Source organism: Perissodus microlepis, chromosome 13 (genome assembly GCF_051167445.1).
Source record: "Perissodus microlepis isolate ML-2025 ecotype Zambia chromosome 13, ASM5116744v1, whole genome shotgun sequence".
NCBI lineage: Eukaryota > Metazoa > Chordata > Actinopteri > Cichliformes > Cichlidae > Perissodus > Perissodus microlepis.
The window spans coordinates 6,686,142-6,708,832 of record NC_140473.1 but is presented as its reverse complement, the minus strand read 5'-3'; the positions used below and the strand labels follow the sequence as shown (position 1 = coordinate 6,708,832).

Here is a 22,691-nt window from a genome sequence, read left to right as displayed (position 1 = left end):
AGACCGCAAATCTTCCTCAGTTTGTGTTAGTGCAGTGCGATGCTTTTGGTATCGATCTTATACCAAGTAAATACAGGCCCGACATCAATGCTGATACTTTAGTGAAAGCAGTGTGTCATGACATGTGACATGAGTCATGATCAATTTGCAAATTCTGAACACGTTTTAAAGACCACTAAATCAACAATAATCAGTTAGCACAATGAAAAACACACCTTTTAGTTGGGTTTTTTTTTTCAGGGGTTGTGGGCTGGAATCTAAATGTACCTGTCTTTAAAGGACTTTACATCTACTTTGGTTTAAATGTTCTAAAGGTGATAAATAAAATAGTCAACACAAAAGGGTTCATGTTTGAGGTAGATTTTTTTCATTTCCAGTAAATAAGTAAATAACAATTCAGTAGGCTATGTACTGAACATAGAGGACAGAAACAAAGTATTGATCCTTTCACACTAGTATTGATCCACTACCAATACCAGTGTTGGTATCGATACTGTCGACATTTGGATCAATCTACCCACCTCTAGTTTGTGTCTAAGGCAACGTAGATTTGAAAACGGCGTCCACACTAGCGTTTTCAGTCGTTTTCACAGAGTTGTGCGTCCACATTGAAACGGCCCAAAACGCTTACATTCTAGTCCTGCACATGCGCAAAAGCGAGTGAGAATTAAAGAATATCTGGAGCATTTACAAACTGATATTAATCTATTTTAGGGCTGTCAAAATTGAGAGCAATCAAAACAACTGCTGTATAAAGCCCTCCGCTATCTTTATTTAATTGGTTACATGACTGCATCACATGACTAAGGCTACGTCCACACGTACCCGGGTATTTTTGAAAACGCAGATTTTTCTATGCGTTTGCACCTTTTGTCCACACGTAAACGGCGTTTTTGGTCACTGAAAACGGAGATTTTTAAAAACTCCGGCCAGGGTGGATATTTTTTGAAAACTCCATTTTTGCATTTACGTGTGGACGAGAAAAACGGAGAAAACGCAGCGTCAAAGGCGTGCGCCTTTTTTGACGTCACATTGTGCACCACGTTATTGTTTCGGTGAAATGAATTTCTACAATACTGTTACTGTTGTACTCTCTGCAGTGTTTAAATGCTTACATATACACACACACAGTTACTGTCCCTCCACACATACAACTCGGTTCTGCTTCTATGCCCCATCCTTGTTTACTATTTCCCACCCAGGCTTCTAGACTTCTGATTGGCCAACATTTCTACACGGTTAGGAATATATCGCCACCTGTTGCTTTGGCATGTTCCTAGCAGCGTTTTCCTTCATTTCTGCCTTTACGTGTGGACGGGATTATTTTTTAAAACGAAAACGAAAATCTCCGTTTTCAAAAATACCCGTGTACGTGTGGACGTAGCCTAAAATGCTCATCGTTTTAGAAAGTCTGCGTTTTTCGAGTGTCCACACAGCTCCGTTTTGAAATGTATGCGTTTTCAAGAGCGTTTTCAAAACGCTGCATTTTTCCTTGAGGAAAACGCCGTCTCAGTGTGGACGGGAGGCCAAAACGGAGAGAAAATGATGTGTTTTCAAACGAAAACGCATTAGTGTGGACGTAACCTAAGTATTGGGGCTTGACTATAACATAAGGGTAGAGCACTTACACCTACAATATTATCAGCAGTAAATGCTTTTTTGTGGACCGATACCAGAACTACGGAAAACTATAAATGCTCAGAAAAGGAGCTTAAAGTATAGTATACAGCCAGTGTAAGCTCCAGTTTTTTCTGAGCAACATACTTTGATTATTCTAATAAAATGTCTTTGTCATTTTTATTATTTTCTGCTTCGCAAGTTGGTAATGATGAATTCATAAGAGTCAGACTCGTGCTTCCACAGGGTAGAATAACAGAATATCAAATATTTGTGATCACGGATATGGTATCCACTTAACAGCAGCAACAGGGCCCTGAATATGTTATGCAGCTAGAAGATCTATTTTATAATGATGTTGCAGGCAGGTGACAGGTCATTACTTCTGCTATTAATCATTTTTGTTTCTGTTTATCTGCACAATTGTTTTGACATTACTTGCTGTAATTGGTTATCTTTATTAACTACACAAGTTGAATTAAAATGCAAGATGAAAGCTAAGATTGTTTTAATGTAATTGAATTTGAGCCTTTACTTCAATTTTTTCTTTACTCCAGTGGGAAGGAGCACTTTTTTTTCTGGTGAAAGGCAGGAGCATTAGATGACACAGCAGAGGGACTTTCTCTATGTGCAGCACTCTTTATTGTGCTGGTCTAGGAAAAGCGAACAGCCACTTTACACCTGTCGTCATCATCTTGATATTTCACACAGACCGGACAGCTATTAGCTGAAAAGTGGATCCTGAAGTTTTGAGTTCCTCTTCTCCAGACCGCAATCTAACACCTCCTCCGTGTAGCAGTGAGGAGCTGATAAATATATTACATCTGTCCGCCTCTAAAACAACCTGTGTGTGGCTGTGCGCTGTGAGAACATGAGCACGAGGCACCTTGACAGGAGGTTTGTGCGTGACAGCATCACCAACACCTGGCCTCCCCCAGCAGGAAGCGGTGTATCTAATAATGAGAGAAAGTGTCAGGGACACATAAGGCGCATCCAGCTGAGAGCAGGGTATGAAGATGACCACAGACTTTGCGTGAGCCGCCGCCCAACCGTGCACGCACATCTCGTCTCTCTTTCCCTACGGTAAACCACAGGAGAGGAAGCGATAATCACATTTTCTGTCAAACTGAATAGGTGATGGCAGCTCACGCACACACACACACATACGGATGCACGCACACACACACACACACTCAAAACAATACAGTGATGCAAATGTGGCTGTTTGTTTCTTTCATCAGCTGTCAGTGCATTTCAGGTTTCACTGGAGAAATAACTCTGTCCTCCATGGAAGCTACCCATGAATCAAACCCTGGTCATTTGATTGACAGCTCATTACCCTCCCTTTACACAGACAACAACCTTGGAAAATAGAGGTAAAGCCGGCAGAATCACGTTAAATTTGATATTCCAGCTGGGCTGAGACGCACTCGGGGACGCGAGCACAGAGGTTGACGATATGTGTTCTCTCACTTCATGAGTTCTCACGCCAGCTTTTGTATTCTGCGACTTTAATTTTCTCAAGATAAGAGATCAGATTAATGAGTAGCCTCCCATGACACGGTCTATATTTTTGTTAATAAGACTATAAAAAGAATCACTGACAACTTAAAAAAAAAAAATTATTAGCCCTCAAAGCCACACAGTTATTCAAGGGCAAATCTTTGAGGCAGAATATGTCTGAAAGTGATTTATCACTCACTCTGACTTGAGTAATTACTCTGACTGTTCGTATGACTTGAGAAAAATATACGTGAGCTAAGCACTCGTTTTCCTTCACAGTGCATTTCAGCGCTCTTCCCGGAACCACTGAGGGCTACAGCAAGTCAAGGTCGAGGCATGAAGGGCCATCGTGAACTCTGTTTTGGTTAACCTTCATCAGATACACAGTGTTGTGCTGCCACTGTAAGATACTCAAGGATGCAGCAGGCAGTCTGAGGTTAAAGTATTTTGGGAGCTAACATTTGTTTGAATGAAACTTGAGGGAAGTTTTTTTTTGTCTGTCAAGCTGTGACATTGCTGCATGAGAAAAATGCCACATTTATTCAGGGTTTCAAACTAACGCACGCACACAAATGCTCAGTGAACACACGCAAACACATGCCCTGCAACCTTCATTCCCTCTGCACAACAGTATCAGAGGAGTCTGAGAACTCCCTGTTCCCTGGAGAAGGCCCAGCAGCTGCCACATCGCCCACCTTATCATCAGAGTTCCCACCACCCGAGGAAAGGAAGGTCTTTCATGTGACTCTTATCAGTCGACCAGAGGGTAGAGAAGGAGGTGGGAGGAAAAGGAAGGGAGAGCTAGGAGGTGAGAGCCCCCACGGCGCAAGGCCACAAACCTGCTTTCCCATACCCGCGTCTGATCGTCAGTCCTGCCAGGGCGCAGTACAAAAACCGAGCGAGAAAGAGAGGGAGAGAGATCACACCTCACTTGGAGTGAGACATTCACATATAGAGGAGGCGAGGGAGGGAGGGAGGGAGAGAGAGGAAGCAGGAGACATGTCTAAAACTAGAAACAACCCGACGACCCTCACATCTCCCCTTTGCAACCCCTGCACAGCACGGGCACTGCATAAAGCTGGATATAGAAAGGCAAAGCCCTGCAGAGCTTCACATTTCCATTTCTATCACAGATCTAGGTTGGTTCCTACTTTTTATACCTACCTAAAGTCAGCACATTTAGTTGTTGTTGATTTTACGGAACTAGCTGGAATACTGTGATGACGCAAGTTGAGGTCCTTGTGAGTCTAGACTGCTTTTTGGGAATTAGGTCAGGGGCTAAGGTTCGGTTAATGATTAAGCTGTGAGGGCACTGGCACTGAATGCATTAGGTCAATAAGTGGGGACTCAGTGGGGATATAAAAACAGGTTTGTGTGAACATACAGTTTTCTTGCAACAGGAGTTACACACACAGTGGACCAGAGGAACGTTCTACAAAAGAAGCAATGTTGACATTTTTAGCATTCAGTGATGCAAAGGTTAAAAAAAAAAAAGAGAATGCTATGAATCAAAATTATCAACAATGTGGTACAACTTTGCCTTTCTGTCCCATGATCATCAGTGAAAAGAGAACAAAATGTTTGTCCTTCCTGATCAGCACCGACGCAGGGACTGTGTGTGCTTTGTTTGAGGCATTTTAATCGTTTAAATTATCATCTTTGTGATGTTGAAATGACAACTAGCATATAAGAAGATAATTCATCAGCTGTACAACTACACAATTCATTAGTCATGTTTTGATCTTAGAGTGCATCAACAGAAAATGCCCGATATGGGACGAAAGCTGTCAACATGTAAAATATATGACAAATAAGACAGTTACTGCTATTTTGGGGGGATAAAACAAATTTCCTGGAAGCATGGCTGGGCTACACAGCTGCCCACGGCGGGCCACGCACTCATAAGAACAGCAAATGCCTCACCTTCCAGAAATGACTTGTCAGACTTGCATTATTGTTGCAAAGGCAACATTGTTCCTGAATATGGTCACACAGCATAGTTTTACCTGCAGGCCTTCTGTAGCAGGATGTAAATGAGCTTTCACCATTTTGGCTGAAATCCCATTTTAATCCAATTTATGTTGAAGCATGTTTTTCTTTTTTATACACACAAGTCAAGTAACAACTAATCTCAGTTTTCAGGCTTTCTTAACAGTGTTATGCTGCATTTCATTTCACACGCCTACACCTGGAGGAAAAGGACCTCGGGACTCAGTTCACTCACTGATTTAGAAGACCTGCAGCAGCCAAGTCAAAAGCCCAGAGAGGGCACGGTTGAAGGACGTGTAAACACTAAATATTTCATTCAGCAGAGGTTGATCTTTCATTGCCATATTAACGTGCCATTAACCCCGATCAAACCCTACAGAACCGTTCAACAGCAGTGCGCAACATTAAAGTGGTGGTGCTGCATGGCAGCGCCGAGTGTCAGTCAGCTCAGAAAATAGTGCCGTTTCACTCACTGTCAGCTCCCTGCCAAGCTCTGTAATGTCTGATTTAGTCACTGCGAGGCTTTATTACCCTCTCTGCAACATTACAAGAGAAGCAGCACGTGCTCATTTAAAGAGCAAAACAAAAACGTACAGAGTGGAACAACAGAAGTATCACTCAAATCAGTCTTCTCACTGCGTTGAGGGAGCTACTTCTTCACTTCATGTCTTTGTGCTACAGGTAATACCTCCAGTCATTTATATCTTATATTACACTTTAGGGTCTTGGCTGATGTCTTCAGTTTCAGTACAGGGAGTGTTATGGCCTGCAGGCTCACCTTTGAGAAAAACAACTCAAGTGAGGACTCATGCACGCAAATGTGCCAGTGTGACTTTCGCTGATCCAGATTAACACCGACAGTGTGTTGACAAAGGCAAAAAGGGGAATATGGTAAAATAGATTTCTGATATCCTGTCTCCAAAACAACAAGACCATTACATAAGTGAGACCCTTAGCAGTGCTTAGTGTGTCCGTGCCACTAAATGGGCTTCACTAAATAAACAACTCATCAAAAAAGAATCTCACTTTGACGTGTAAATGGAGAGCTGCGTACAATAACTTAAAAAACATGAGCTTGATCCATTATGGATGCTATTAGACAGAATGCCAGTTAATGGCTGTTGTCAGCGGTTAAAGATTCTGCGTGCATGTGCGTTCATTAAGAAACACGGGGCAATGAGAAAAATCACTGTATGGTTTAAAGAAAATGCAAAATGATAACAACAGATGATACAACCTGCACTGACAAAGAGACAAAGATCCGTGTCTCAAATTTTAATTAAAAACAAGGTGACAGATGGTTAGAGAACATCAACGGTGCAAAAATAGCCCTGCAATTAATCTGCAAGACTATTCAGATGACTGTAGTTGCTTTTTTCAACCAACCCAAAACCTCAGTCTTCCACTATCCTTGGTTATATTAAAGCACTCACATTTAAAAACAATAATAAGGTATTCATATAACTTACAGGAAATGTTTGCACACCTCTTGTAGCCTGCCTTATCTATCTAACCGAGCCTGTATTGGATCGGTGACCATCCCCTACCAGCCCTTGTGGAATAAGCCGAAATCAATTTAATTCAGTTCAGTTCAGTTTATATAACACCAAATCACAACAACAGTCGCTTCAAGGCACTTTATATTGTAAGGTAAAAAGCCTACAAAAATGCAGACCACCCCCTATCAGCCAGCACTTGGCAACAGTGGGAAGGAAAAAACTCCCTTTTAACAGGAAGAAACCTCCAGCAGAACTGATGGGCGGCTGGCTGCTGTGACCGGTTGAGGGTGATGGGAGGAAGACAGAAGAGAAGACACACTGTGAAACAGAGGAAGAGATGAATAATAACTAATGATTAAATCGAGAGAAGTGCATAAACTCATACAGAAATTTTGAATCTTTAAATATATATTTAAAAAAAAATTTAAAATCTACTCCATTCCTTTTAAGGTACATGAACAGGATGTGGAAATGTATAACTTTTGTCATTTCTATAGGACACTAATAGAAAAAACCAGTAATATTTTGAAAGTGGTATGAATTAATAGGACTCTAAATAAAGAGTAAAAAATTGATACATTAGCATATTAGAAGTTGTGATTATTGTAGGCTGTGTTAACTTTGCACTTCTTACCTCTGTCTTTAGAGAAACAAGCAGCCATACAATATGATGGGTACATATTTTATCAGGGTGTGGAGCCCAAAGCTTAATGTAGTTTTTAGGTGATTTTAATTTGAACTTTTGTTTTTGACTCTGAGAAAAGCTGTCAGTTTTTGCCAGCTGTCTTAGGGATCTCCTTCCAGCACTGGTTGTCAGTGACTGTGGGTCTTTAATCATCTCTGAATACACAGACAAGGTGCCGCAGCTGAAGCAGAACAACAAAACCATCCTGAAGGGCAGGTGGAGTTCGTGTGATCACTGGTCTGTGGACCTGGGGAGCTGGTTTTGTGGGCTGATTAGCTCATTAAGAGAAATTCCTGAATGAGAGCCTGATTTTAGTTAGCAAAAATCACAAATAATTTCTTTGTTTACTTTTTGTTATGATGATTAGCATAAAAATCATTTTGCTTCCACTGCTCACCAGATTCACCCTTTTTTATCTTTTGAGTTTTTCTTCGCCTCCCTCCTTTAAGGTTCAATGAGTTTAAGGTTTACCTGGTACATATAAATCCACATAGATGGAAAACATATATGAAAATGCTACATGAGTTACAACTCAAGTCAACATATAATAAATTTGTTTGTTAGCCTAAAAGTTAATGTGTCTTTGGCTGAACTGTTAAGCACCCGCCTAACCTGAATAAAGACATCGTTCTATTCTGAGGAATAACAAAGCATCCTCCCGCTCCTCCTTCACAGAATCTTGTTTAGATTGGAGAGACAAGCGTGCCCAGCGGGGCCTGGGCCCTCATCAGCATTGCTGAACAGCAGGTTGGAGTGGGGTGGGGGTGGTGGTGGTTGGGGCGTGTACTAGGCCAGCCTCACTGGGAGCGACCTGGGGACTCGCAGCCTTTTGAAGTGGTAATGTGCCCGGACTCGTGGGAGGGCCGCCAAATTGAAATGTCTTGTGACAACGGCAGACAGCCACTGTTGTCATCTGATTGAGCCACCTTCAGGGAGAGAGAAAGAGAGGAAGACAGGCAGGAAGAGACTGGGAGAGAAAAGTGCAAGTCACAAGGACACAAAGAGGACGTCATTTCAAATTGATAGTTGAATTTAATTTCATAGGAATCACTGTTATTGGTGGCAGTGAGCCCAAAGGTATCACAGTGGTGACATGAAGCACTATCAGTGTCCCTTTTTACTGCTTGTCTAACTTTTTAATTGCATCATGTCCACTGATGTAAAATATCTAGATTTTTACAGCAATATTTCCAGGAGAAATGGGGGAATGAACGGCTCATGAATGGAGAGAACAAAAGGAAGAAGAAGCCTCCACCAAACAGAGCTCATGTTTAGAGTTCTGCTCTCTCTGTCAGCAACCCTGTCAGAGCCAGTAAACAGCCAGAGAGAGAGAGGGGGGGGGGGGATGGTTTGTGGTAGGCAGCGTTATCTCCAGCCTTGAACGGCATTAGCTTATGAATTAGGAATCGTAGAGGAAAAAAAAGGCTAGCGGTCAAACAGCGTCTGGTTTCCATTACCTACTACAAACACACACCTGCAGAGGCAATTTACAAAACATAGAAGCAGTAAAATTAAGCAGGAGACACTTATTTAAATGTCAGATTAGGGTCTGCAGTGAAAATGTTCACAGCCAGGGCTCAGAAGTGCATTTTGCCTCCTGCTCATTCTTATCCTTGACCATTCCTTCCCTCCCCTCTTCATCCTTCATCAACTTCCTCCTCCTCCTCCTCCTGTCAGGCACAAACACACCTATGTAGAACAGAAGAGAAGAGCTGGCGTGGAGAACTTTTGGCCATGGATGCTTGAACTCACAAGCCCCCTATTGGGAACCAGGTGGCTTCGTGGTGGCCCAACTCCCAGGAGGATCTGGTTGCAGTGCTTGTCTCTCCACCCTGTGGCCTTATTCTGTCAGTCCCTGCTCCTGATGCAGATTGGGCCCCATTTGGGGGGGGCACTAAGTCCCCCCACCCTCCCTGTCCCCATCTGTTTCACTGTGTCTCCAGCATCATGCACCAAAGCACAGCACGGGGAAATGATGGGAGGAGAAGTTAAAATTTGCTAACTGTTGAGAGATGCAAAGGGAAGAGGGAGTATCAGTCTCACGAAAATTACACATTTTCAGACCGAAGCAGATTTTTGGGCTTCGCTACTGAAAGCATTCCGACCTTGAACAAGTGCGCTTCAACACAGACATCACTGTGAATTAATTCAGCATGGTGCTACTTAATTACAACAAAGCTTCTGGGCTTTAACCAAAAACAAGGCAAGCAAGTGTTTGTCCAGGAGAGTGTATGACGTTATTACACTTGTTCTGAAGTTGACAGGTAATAGGAGAGGTCCAGCAAGTATCTGTATCCTGGCTGAAAAAAAGTCTCAGATATTTAATTTTTAAATCATTTTTTTAATGTTTTGCTGCTAGTAAAGCAAACCCTGTTGTGTAAAAGTTAGATAATCGCCTTTTGTAATAGGGTTGAATTTTTGCATAAAATAGGGTTGAATTGACTTCAGTTTAACAGTTGCCACAGTGACTTTATTTGTTTCACTTGATTTTTTCTTCAAAAGAATTCCTCTTAAAAAATCTGGGTTAGTTTTAGTTTTTTGTTTTGCCGTTATTGATCTAAAACATTTTTGCCCACTTCCTCATCCTTGTACTGGGGGAAAGGTGACCAAATTGTCGGTAACTGGGACTACAGACATTTCCTTTGCTTTTGATTTAATTAAATTTTGTTTTGTTTGAACAAAATATCTTTTTCCCCTAAAGATTGGATTTTCTTTTAATCAGCATTTGCAGTAAAACTCACACAGAGGAAAATGTTTTCTTAATGGCTGTTTTTATGATTATATTTAGCAGAAATGTGTAAGTTTAGTAAAAAGGGGATTTTAAGTGGGGTTTGTTATTTGTAGATATTCATTCAGTAACCATAAATGTTTGGTGGTTTGCTGGTGACTCTGTGGTGTAAGCCTGCGAGGAGACACATACCCAGTCAAAGGGCATCGCAAGCCCAAGTGATTGTGAAGGTTGCCTCGTGAAGAGAATCTGGTGTCAAAATCTGCACCCAATCAAAAAGATGCAGATCCACAGTTGGTGCGGTGACCTCTGAACTAAGGGAGCAGCTGAAAGATGGTCTTCATTCTGTTTAAAAACAACTTTTTTGTTTTAAATTTCATCAGAATCAGAATTAGAATACTGGAGAAGAAAAAAACAAGAGCAATGCTTTCCAATGTAAAAATATCTAAACACTAAATACTTCACAGCCTTTTCAGTTTTATTCCTTTCAATTTTTATATACCGTATATCTTTTTCTCCTTCCATTGGCATGTTTTTGTCACATTATACAGTATTTTTCATCTGTTTTGTGTTAATATCCTTGACTACAGGGCCAAATTACAGAGAACATTTTCCCCAAGCTAAAAATGATGTATTAAAAATAAAAGAAAGACAGAGAAAAGAAAAAAGTAGCATAGCCCAAGGCTAACTCTGAACTAATTCTGACAAATGACATAACAACTCACACACACAAAAGAGTAACGAACGTCTCTAAAATTGCAGTTTTAGAACAATATTGTGAAGTGAGTCATGAGATGGTAATGAGTTTTCAGAGAGTGCAGTAACCTGAAAATAAACTGAAATGAGCACTCTGTCAATTTTATTTGTCCAAAGAAAATCCTGAGTCGGACTGACAAGCTATCAGAATTACTGGGCGGCTCAGAGAAGCGTCTCAACTCTGATGCTGATGTGTACCGCACTGATTTTTTACACTAATGGACCTTTTCTTATATATATTGCTACACTCTGTTGCATTCTCCCAGTAAAATGTTCCTGTAACTTTTGAATTCTTCCAGCAGGCAAACATCTGCTGGAGTTTCCAGTCAACCATGCTTTTTTTGATTGAAAAAGGAGCCTTAATGTGCCCAGAGTTGATGTGATATCATATCTACTTAAGATAGTTGAAATGTACACTTTTTGTTTTGTTTCAGTGAAGCTATAGTCTCACTTTATCAGATGAATCTCTTACCATGCTGACTTAGTGGTTGTGCAAATTTAAAAGTCAGGGGTTCTCCAAAATCAGCTGGACTCTGGATTCTTCCTAGTTGGTGTCTGACCTGAACTGTGCATCTTTGCTGATTTGATGAAAGCCCAAAAGAGCTTTCTTTACGTGTGTGTGTGTGTGTGTGTGTGTGTGTGTGTGTGTGTGTGTGTTTGTGTTTCATTTCTTTCCCTTCTGGCTTAGAAGGAGTGTTTTCTGCCCAGTGTTACAGGGTCCTGATACCCCAAGTTTGTGTTCCACAGGGTGGTGGGAATCAAAGAGTGGGTACTGGTCCATGTGTGCGGGCTTCCAGTAAACTTCAGTGTTAAGGTTTCCATTTCCCTAAATGTGCACAGCTCAGTCCAGAAACAGCAAACTATTATCCTTTGTGTCTTCCCTGGTGAATTTATGTTTCTATCCACTGAGTTGATGTGAACAGTGAAGGCTTCTCCTTCTTGGGTTTTGATTTTGATGTGAAATCCTTGTATCCACGTATCTGTACCAGTGGCTAGGTGCTGTCCCTTTAAAAGAGCCAAGTCCTTTACTTTCCACTTCTTCCATCTAAAGGTTGGCCACAATAGGTGACACCATGGTTTTTGTCTGTAGAAACCCTCTTTGCATTTAAAATATGTGGTGGTAAGGCAGCCTCAGCTGTAGGTATGCAAGTGGAGAGTGACACCACATCAAAGGACACTATGGATCCAGTGTAAGTCTCTGGACCATGTTGGTGAAGTCGGTGGGGTTTTTGATATGATGTGGTGCGTTCCCCACAAGGGGCAGTAGCATGGTGGCGAGGTGCTTGGAAATGTCGTAGGTGGCTGACTTTATACTGCTTACAATGGGTATGAATGGGGGTCCTTCTTTGCAGTTCTTTGGAACACCATACATACAGGGTATAGCATCCCCTGGGCAGATGGTGGTATACAGGGTGGTCAGTGATTTTATCCTTTACAAGCTGTTGTAGGTAACTGATGACTTTGTTTTTGTAGATGCTTGTGGGGTCTCGTTTTAAGGCTTCATAGGAGTGTAGTCATTTTTGTGTGATAATCTGTTGTGTTTAGAACAACAGTGCACCTCTCCTTGACAGCTAGTAATATGGTGATGTTTTGGTCTTTGCTCAGGGAAGCAGCGGCCTTCTTTTCTTGTATTGTGAGGTTAGACGGAGGAATGTTTGCACTGGAGAGGGTAGCTAAAACATTTTTATATTCATTATGTTCATTATGATGGCTGTTCTACTCATCCCTTTATTTTAGCAATGTAAAAGCAGACTGTTGTCCCTCACCAAATAAAAGAAAAAAACAAAATACAGTCAAAGCCTGCAGGCTTATGTGAGCTTATAATGACGGAGTGAAATCTAACGTATTTTCTTTCTTTCACAATCACTGTTCAAACATAACTTTGAAAAGGAAATAGAAGAAAGGAGTTTCTCCTTCCCTATTAAATAGCTGGAAGTTAGACAAGGCTAAGTCACTCCATAATACTGCCCTTGCCTCAGAAAGTACAGTCTACCTAGGATGTAACAAGGCGAAGTATTTCTTGTTTTTCCACAAAATTAGCATGAAATTAAGTGGGAATTACAATTACATATGCAGTACTGAAAATTACTTACAGAATGTAAAAGTACATTGTAATTTCAAATAAAATACAATGAAATTCAATATAATGACAGGGGAATTAGTCCCTTAGTCACAGATCCTGTTATAAAGTAATCACTTGAATCTTGCTTAAAGACAACTTTCCCGTCTGACTAGAGACACCTGACTAAAGCATGATAATAGTTTATTTTATGATGCACATGCTTACAGTAGTGTACATCTAGAAGTAATTTGTATTTTTTCCTACAAAGACATAAAAACTGCACAGTAGGTAGTATTTTTGAGACAAGCACTGTGTTTACAGAGTGCACCTAACCTCTGTTTTCCCCTAATGAACATGATGGATTTCCCAAATTGCCAATTTAAGCTTAAAGACAACTACAGGTGTTTGTTGTGTTGTGATTCTGGAAACATCATACTCTAACCCTGTCGAAGTGTCAAAATGTAAAACCTCGTTTCGCCTTCTGAGAGAACCCGCTCCTGCTCCGTGGCAGATATGTTTAGATGAACAAGCAGCTTTTGTTGCCTTTTTTCTGCAGAGTGAGACATTTCTGCTTAACTCTGCAAATTCGCTCTTCTCAAACGGAACACTCTGCAAGAAAGGGGAAAAAAAGAAGACGAAGAAAACAAGAGTGGATTTTAAAAGCCGCATGTTAAAGTACACCCAATTAAAAGCATGCAGGCCCTCGTGAGACATGGTGGGAATGAGTTTGACATGTTGATGTAGAGGGAACTGCTGGAGTATAGAGTACACTTGTTTGCCTTGTTTGAAAAGCCTTTTAAGTAGAGGATCCTGTACCTTAAATCACTGCAAGTAAGGCACATATTGATAAGAGAAACTTTTAACTGCATATTTGACAATCAGAGCACTAATACTCCACAGCCCGTCTGACCTTGACTGAATGCTGTTGTGGTAATCTCACCCCCCCCAAAAAAAAACAGACAAAAGGGCTGAGCTACCAGCACCTCTCAGTTCATCTCAGTGCAGTATGACTCCTTGCACTGTATATACTGTAACCCTTACCTATAAGTTATTTGCTTTAAAACAAATAGACACTATTGCATTATATACTTACAGTGACCTCAGGCTGCTGCCAGTCAACGTTTGAGACTGCTGCCACCAAGTGGTGGTGTGGAGGATTAATGTGTCTGACCAGTTAGAAACAGTTTCAGAACTTGGATGTGGCTAAAACATCCATCCATCCTTTCATTCTCTTCCACTTATCCTGAAAAATAATGAGAAACAACTTTATTAAGTGACAAAAAAAGTGAAAAAGGTCACTTAACAAAGTTTTTTCTCATTACTTTTAAGTGTTGCTGGAGTCTCTGTGTAGTTAGATCCTTATCTTCTCCATGCACCTTGGAAGTCGGTGAAGTTGTGCCAGAAATGTGTGTTACTTCCACTTATCCTTATCAGGGTCATGGGTGGGGTTCAGCCTGTCCCAGCCACTATAGAGTTAGCGGTGGGGTACACCCTGGACGGGTCGTCAGTCTGTTTTCTTGTGGCAAAAACATATTAGAACATAATATCTGCACAGTTCAAGTAAAGATGATCAAAATGTTTTTGTTGTTTTTGTTTTTTGTGAACACTAGTTTATAAAACACCAAATATCATTGATCTGTTTTTCTTAACTGCTTATCCTACTAGGGCCTATCTGTGCTGGGGCAGGGTACAGCCTGAAAAGGGTCATCAGCCAATCACAGAGTCAACACAGAGATACAGATAATCATTCAAACTCTCAGCCAAACTTATGGTGAGTTTAGAATCTAACTGCTATATCTCTGGACTGAAGAACAAACCCATTGAAAGCTTCGCTTTACTCCAGGAGCTGTGATGCAACGGTGCTAACCAAATGCCCCGCCATGCAAACCCTTTCATCAGAAAAAGCCATTGATTTATTGTTGTACTAATGTATTTCTTAATGATTTATCTATATCCATTTTGATGAATATAGATTCCTCAGCTGCTACCAAGAAAACAAGAAGCAAAGTAATTGGTTAGTCTCAATCAAATGTCCAGACCTTTGATGTGCACGGCACTGTGGACTCATTAACTTCTCATGACATCAAATTTATACAACTTAAATACATAAAATATAAAGAGAAAGAGAGAGAGAGAGAAAGAGAAAAAAGAATCCTCTCCACATCAGAACATAGCTGATGATTTGAAGACGTGATTCAGAGCCATGAAAGAAAAAGAGTGGATTTAACGCTGCAAGATAAATGACTCCTGTCGCTATGCGGCATATCAGCTTCCTCAAACACTGAGTTGGGTCAACACAAATTTATGCTCTATTAAAAACGTCATACACACTCAACAAGGCTGAGACTCCACACTGAGATGTATGATGCTTCTAAGTAACTTTCAGTGCTCATTAGCGGCATTTTTACCAGACATTTTTTTTCCAGCTACGTTGGGATGTGAGGTGACCTCAGCTGGTCCAGGGTGCTCATTTAAAGATAGATCTTTCTTTACCAAAACGTGTGATATACGACTGCTGCCCACAAGCGCTGCAAACACAGTGGTTCAGAGAAAAGAGAGCAGTTTCATCTTCAGCCCGGTGCACCGGCCTTGACATGCCATAACACTCCCTCAGCTACACACCACACAACCTGTGCACGTGTGTGTGTGTGCGTCAGTGTCTCACTTCAGCACACCCTGAGAGTCCTTGTCTAGAGACCTTGAGTTCTAAAAAGCACGGGGGCCTCTCTTCTGGGAGAGGGAAAGAGAACGAAAAAAAAAAAACCCTGAACAGATAAGAAACTTTTCCACCATCAGGAACAGGGCGTCCTGAATATTTCCCTTCTTCCGTGAGCTGCTTCTGGCGTCCAGCTTGTGTCAGATAGGAGATAATAACTGTAACAAGTTCACTCGTAGCTGAAAGATTTGGAGCAAAACAAGACAAAGTATTTTTGCAGAAGAAACCAACCTTTGTATGCCACTGTACTGTAGAATTTGTTTGGTTTTTTTTTTCTCAGTGTCTACAGGCATCTTCCAGATGTGTTGCCATGGCTTGAAACCAAAGAGGGAGGAGAAGTGCTGAGTGAGCACGCACAACAGCTACTCTGTCTTTGTTAAACATCTTCAAGGTCCCTGTGGAGGGATAAATGGCCAACAGGAGGTGCTTTCCTGGGAGACATGCATGGAGATCTATACGGGGTAAGTCCTCTTCACGCCTTCCACGCATTTTATAAACTTAATCCTTTAATTAAAACTACATCTTGGCAACTATAAAGCGTGTGACTGCTGTATGTGCATTTTATTTCGATATTACAGTATTTTTAATACCTGGACGTAATGCAATTTTAGCCAGTCAGACAGGAGAAGAATATAAGAGTCATTTCTTGTGTTGTGCATCCAGTCATGCATCTCTATGCCTTTTGTCATCCCTGCCCTCCAGGTTCCAGTGTCCAGAATCGGGGCAGTGGGGCTTGTTGCACTCGCTGTTCCTTTTTCCTATGCACATACTTCTTTGAGATTTAACTTTAAAGAGGCATAAGGCATGGGAAAATGGGGCTGCAGAGGTATTCCACCAGGCAGACAGCCATTTCATCATCTTCTCCGCATGACAGCTGACCTCAAAGTGTGCATTCGCACACTCACTCTCACACACACATACATTGGAATTCCAGCCTGTCTTGGGCTTACAAAGAAAAGCACAGACTGTGATACACTGGATGCAGGTATTTTTATGCCCCTCTGATTATTATTGATTTATTTATTAAAGCGCAAATTTGATCTTAATCATATGTGTTTTATTGCATTTCTGTGACATTATTGTTCATGTGTGTTTGCCCTGAATATTTGCTGAATAAAGAAAGTTGAGCCATTAAACACTGGATTTGAAGTATTTGTATGCACTGTAAGTTTTTGTGGTATTGGACACTTAATCATACAGTACAGACTTTTACATAATAATAACTAGTCGTGTTTTTTGTGGCACAAATGATATGAGAAACAGTGCTCATAAAATCTCAGTATTGCTGATTTCATGCGACAAAAGAGGACCTTTTTTGTGCTTTTTATAAATCTTTCCATCATTTTTGCTTTTTTAAAGTTACATTTTCACTCTTCAAAACATTAAAAGGTAGCAAAATAAAAGCAAAATAGCATTTCTCTGGTTGAGGTGGAACTTGTTTTGACTATAAATACAATTAGGTGGTGTAGTGCAGTGGTTCACAGGCCCACTAAAAGGGTCATAAAAATCAAAGGCGCCGTAAAATAATTAACAGTCTGGTCTCTAACAATATACCTGCCAAGTCTGAGATAGATCAAATGAGCAGGGAGAAAGAGAAGAAACTCGTACGGGGATTTCCTCAGAGACATGAGAAAGTGGATATTTTAATAAAATAACCTGAAAGATTTTGATGGAGGAGGGTTGCTCTTTACTCTAGCTATAACTATAGTGCTTTTTATTACTTTTTTGTAAGAGGTCACAAGCCAAAAAGGGCTGAAAGTGTCATTTGACCAAGTGGTAACAGAATAGTTTTAGTGCTCCCAGGCATTGATTATGCCAAAATATTTTCTGTCATTGCGTGTATTGATGCTGGCAGCGGAGAGAACTGTCTAATGTGTCAATCAAAAATCTCCTATAGGCGCTCGCCGCAGTGGAGATCTGTAGAATGCGAAGGCCACAGCCAATTCATGCTAATCAAACTGCTGAACGGCCCTTCTTATTCAGTGGATGGAAGCGAGCTCATCCATCAGAGAGGAATGTTTGCTCGTAGCATAACGGCACTGAATCGATTCGCTGTAGTGCTGCCCTGTAAAGTGCTGGGGCTGATGGAGCCAGACCATGCCATCTAAATGCCACCCACAGCATCACACAGACACTTCACTGTAAATGTAGTAAACTTTAAAAGGCAAAAAATATGATTTCTAGGGGTTGGTGCCATTCATGAGAGTCAAAATCTGGGGGTCATGACATAATTAAGCATATAAGAGGGTTTTTTTTTTTTTAAATATGTGCATCAAACGTTTTTGCTTTTATTTTGGAATGTGTTAAGCTGTGAAGAACTGTAATAATGATAGATTTCACCTCCTTGGCCTCAAACTTAAAGCAAATTAAATGAAACATTTTGACCTTTTTTTAAAGCTTGACTTAAAAACTAATAATTATGAACCCTTGGTATTTTTCAAAGGGGTTACAAACCAGAAAGGTTGATAACTACTGGTCTCACATTTTTAAATCTTGTGTCAAGCACATATCATTAGTAAAAAGTTGTTCTTTTAGTGTAAAAGTAGCTGTTTCTTGTGTAGGTTTAGGGAAGTAGGCAAAATTAGCTGGAGTTCTTGGATAAATGTATTAATAGGACTCCTATCAGTCTATCTGCAGCCACTGTTGACACCTCTTCACCTACTTACTCACCTTTTTCAAAAGGTATCAGGGAAACACTCATTGTCATTTAATTCACCACATCTTTGCCCTCTCACAATGGATGCTTGATTGATGTTGATGTCTCAACTAGGAACTATCCCTGCTAATGCTGCAGACCGAGGCTTTCCTCTGTCTGGAGGACTGAACAGAGGCACAGCATAAATAGTGGTCCAGTAAGCCTTTAAATGAATGTGTCCTTCTCATTATTCTAGTTACTGATGCTTGCAGGTCTAATCATCTCTTTTTTCATAATTGTGCCTCCTGGTGGGAAATGACAGCATTTATTTTCTTTGGTGATTGTTTGTGTGCGCTGGCTTTAGGCCCTGCCAAATAACTAAGAAAATCCTGTGTGCTGCTGAATGTAGAGCCAACCAATAATCCACATACATCACGTGTCTGATCACCAGGAGTTTCTTTTAAATATGAGGAGTAGATTCTAGAGTTCAGATGTTAGATTATAGATTAGAGTTTACCAGAAAACATCTCAAAGGTCAGGAGAGATTAACTTCCCATTATTAGCAAAGTATAGAGAAGAAAATGGACGTGGCTCATGATTGGAAGCACACCATCTGTTCAACATGGTGAACACATTGTTATGACATAGGGCTGCCACTGGTGTTTATTCTGAAGGGCTATAGTCTCTGCTCAGATACAAGCAAATACTGCTAAACGAATCAGACAGCAGTAAATGGATAAAAGCCCAAAGATTACTGCAAAAGCAACTCACGAGTTTCTTAATGCAAATAAATATTTAATATTCTCCAACAATTAAGTCAACCACCTGATCTCAGTCCAACAGATCATGCTTTTTAGTTACTGAAGACAAAACTGAAGCCACAGAAACAACTGCAGCGAAGGCCAATAGCCGAGCATATGAAGGAAGAAAAAACAGCATTCAGTGATGTCCATGGACAGACTTCAGGCAGTTACAGACTCCAAAGCATCTTCATCCATGTATGAAACACATCGTCACATATTTAAAATGATGTTAGTTGGTCCCATGAGTTCTGAACCTCTAGAAATGGGGTCCTGTGGACAAAAAAACTATGTCATTCTTGAACAGTTCTGCCTTAAAGCTCAAAGTCTGCACTTCAATCACATTTTGATTGCCTGATTTCAAATCCACTGTGGTGACGTACAGAGGCCAAACTGCAAAAAACTGCCCCTGTCCAAATACTTATGGACCTAACTGTATTTAGCTGGAGCCAACTAATGACTTTAAGGTGAGCCAATATACACCTTTGGCAGACTCAGTGGCGCCTTCCCTCTGTCTTTCAAGTAAGTGCGAACAGCTGAATGGTCATACAATAGATCTCAATGAAGCTCAATGATCTCGCGGTTAGATCCGCTCTGATATCCCTTTGAACAAGTAAAATCTACAACCAGCGGAGGACAGGCTCAGCGTGGAGCAATGCCAGCGGCAAAAGCAGGGGACAACAACTTCACATCGTTGCATTTACAAGACGGAGAAGACAGACGGGCCTGTCACTGTTGTTACACGATTCATGCCGCTACATGTTCTGTATCAACGAGGATGTTAGAAAACTGCCCAGCTGCTTGTCAAGGCTGGGAAACCAGGAGAGAAGGGGAGTGAGAGAGGGGCACTGATAGAAACACTGCAGTATGAGGAGAAGCGCACTGAACTGCACACTTTGTTCCTGTTGCAATAAATGGCAACACACAGGATGGTTGAATTGTGTGACATTCAACCATTTTGTTATTGTGTGCTTTTCATCCAAACTGAAAACAACAGCTTCTACACGACACACTGTCTCACCCCTCCCCCGAATATCTATCAGGGTTTAGCCAAACCTTTAACCTCTCTTCTCATTTACAAACTTTTATTCATGATTTTACATTCTTCTAAAATGTTACATAAATTTGCCCAAAATCTATGTGAATTTTTAAGGTCGTGGGTTGTGTTTTACTTGTTTAAGTGTGCGCATGTAAAATGATGATCTATGAATCTGAAGTCGAAAACAGAAAAAAAAAAAAAAACGCCCATCACAAGCAGTTTAAAGACTTTAATTCTGTTTTATTTTTGCCATAAACCATAAAAACTTGCAGCAAGTTTATTTCCATTATTTGAATGATACTTACAACATCAAAACATACCCAGTGCAGTGCTTCAGACATAATAAAAGCAATTATATTCACAACTTTTAAAATCTCTCTTTTAGAGAGAGCAATGAGGGAGGAATATCTAGATTCTAGACAGGAATTTTGGGGATAAAAGTTCTGGGGAGCTCAGAAGTAGTTTGGCGGCGGCAGAAGAACGCGGTGGGAGGGGTGATGATGCAGAGGTGCGGGGAGCGGGTGCAGTTGCGGGTAGAAGCCGCAGCTGGCGGGGAGCTGTCCGGTGAGGAATGGGTGCTGAAACAGCATCGGGGGCAGAAGAGAGGTCTGCACTGTCAGGAACTCCGTCCTTCTGTCCTGGACCTCCCTTTTTAGTTTCATCCTCCTGTTCTGGAACCACGTTTTCACCTGTGAGATGCAAAAAAGGCCATAAGGTACTATCCTTTACGCACAAACACAAAGCAAAGGGACTTTTTATATAGTATATTTATGATGTTTATATAGTCTTTGAAACAGATTTACACTGAATTACATCGGGTAACTAGATGGCAACATAGTAATAAAAGTCTTTGTCAGCTTGTGCTTGTGGAAAGCTTTGCAGTGCCACTGAGGAGGCCTTGAGGAAAGCATGCATGTAACATACTTGGGTTTCAGAAAGATTCAGCTCCTCGGCGATTTTCCTCCGCTGCGTAGCACCCAGGTATTTCTGCTTGCTGAAAGTATGCTCCAGTTTGCTAACTTGTTCGGATGTGAACTTGGTCCTGAGTCTCCTCTGCTGGGTGGCCTCCCCTTCGCTGTCATCTCCCACTTCGCTCTCGGACCCAGAAGAGTTGTCGCAACTGTCTGGGGGGGTGGGGGGGGGGAGATGAGAAGTTGAATTCATTCAGTAAAAAAATCAATACGCACACAAAGGCCCTATCAACGGCAGCTCTTAAAACAAAAGGTTTATCAATGAACTTACTGTTTGGCGATGTTGCAGAGTATCGACTTCTTGATTCCTTTGTAAATTCCACCATTTCACTGAGATCTCTCGAATGAAGCGCGGCTTCCTTTGTCCGTGGAGTCATCTCCTCATAATAACTCCTGGCAAGGCACTCAACAGAAAAGTTAGCCATAGTGGATAGAAGCAGCGGTTGAAGCAGTATGTGTTTGTATGGATGACTCTTGGCCGCTATATAGGAGGGGCACACTTCTTTGTTTGCATATGCAAAGCGATCTCACAGGAACAATGGGGACTTGATGGCGGTTGTAATTGAGGTTAATAGAGGCAGGATTCTACTTTTTCTCAGGTCGTGCTGGGATGCCCTGGCGCCACTGAGTCTGACTCTCATTTACCTGGCATTTCAAACTGAATGATGTCTGCATAAAGAGTATCATGTCTGTATCCGCCACTAAATGCGATGAGAATAACTATAAATGTGGGAGGTGTGACTTGTTTAACCGCCTTCGGTCAAGAAGAAAGATCCATACAGTTACGCAATGTTTCCATCAACTACCCACCACCACCACCACCATCAACTTATCAACCATCAACACACACACACACACACAATTGTGTGTGTGTATATATAACAATATATATATAACAATATATATATATATATATATATATATATATATATATATATATATATATATATATATATATTGTTATATTTTTTCAGGTGATCAAGGGTGTAGGCGGCTCTTTAGCGCATGTTGTATGCGCATTGAGCAACCTGGTGATGATGCCTTTGTCAGGGTGGGACCGGGTGAGTGTGTGTGTGACCTTAGTCAGAGAACATCGACAGAAAGTGAGAAAGTTTCTTTGATCTTTGCTGACTGAGATGTTTGCCTCGGGCCAGCTTGAAACCTCACACAGCAGGGAACCTGCAGGTTGTTGTTTTGCATTTTTGCCGAGCTTAATTCAAAACATTTGAGCATTTATACCACGTTCATATCAACCAGTGAATTCCTTCGTTCTTACACAACATGGGTTATGAATTGAAATGTCAAAAAGAGAAAAAAACTGTCGTAAATTTACGAGTTTAAAGAGGAGCCCTCGACCCCCTCATTTAATTATCTCAGACTAGTTTCGAATCGAGCTCACTATCTCCAGATGTCATCACACAATCAGGTTTTAACCTCCAGATCCCTTGGCCATACAAAGCTCCAGACTCTCTGGAGCCAGGTCGGAGCCCCAGTGGTAAGTGTAAGGCCTAATTAGGACTAATTGTTAACCATGATCTCCCCTTTACCTTGCGTTTGAAGTGCAGTAGTGGGGACAAACATGTTCAGTCTTTAATTACAGAGGAGGGTTAAAGTAAGTATGAATGGGGGGGGGTTCTTTTGTTATAAATTTGACCTTTGTAATCTATTGTTATTTGTGTATATGGTCAAAT

The 22,691-nt window shown here is 41.1% G+C and overlaps 1 protein-coding gene across 1 annotated transcript; it reads right to left on the bottom strand.

Moving 5' to 3' along the window:
• Positions 1-20,481: 20,481 nt before the first annotated feature.
• Positions 20,482-21,425, bottom strand: ventx (VENT homeobox). Its single transcript, XM_084949205.1, has 3 exons — positions 21,272-21,425; positions 20,954-21,153; positions 20,482-20,718 (listed from the first exon to the last, which is right to left on the bottom strand). The coding sequence occupies exons 1-3, from the start codon at positions 21,423-21,425 to the stop codon at positions 20,482-20,484; spliced, it is 591 nt and encodes a 196-aa protein (XP_084805331.1).
• Positions 21,426-22,691: the final 1,266 nt, after the last annotated feature.

What these genes read in the sequence shown, in the direction of transcription:
- ventx (XM_084949205.1), bottom strand. Translation starts at nt 21,425, where the DNA reads ATGGCTAACTTTTCTGTTGAGTGCCTTGCCAGGAGTTATTATGAGGAG. An exon ending in CTCTGCAACATCGCCAAACA is followed by an intron (nt 21,154 to 21,271) that starts GTAAGTTCATTG and finishes CCACCCCCCCAG; the next exon opens with ACAGTTGCGACAACTCTTCT. An exon ending in TGAATCTTTCTGAAACCCAA is followed by an intron (nt 20,719 to 20,953) that starts GTATGTTACATG and finishes TGCATCTCACAG; the next exon opens with GTGAAAACGTGGTTCCAGAA.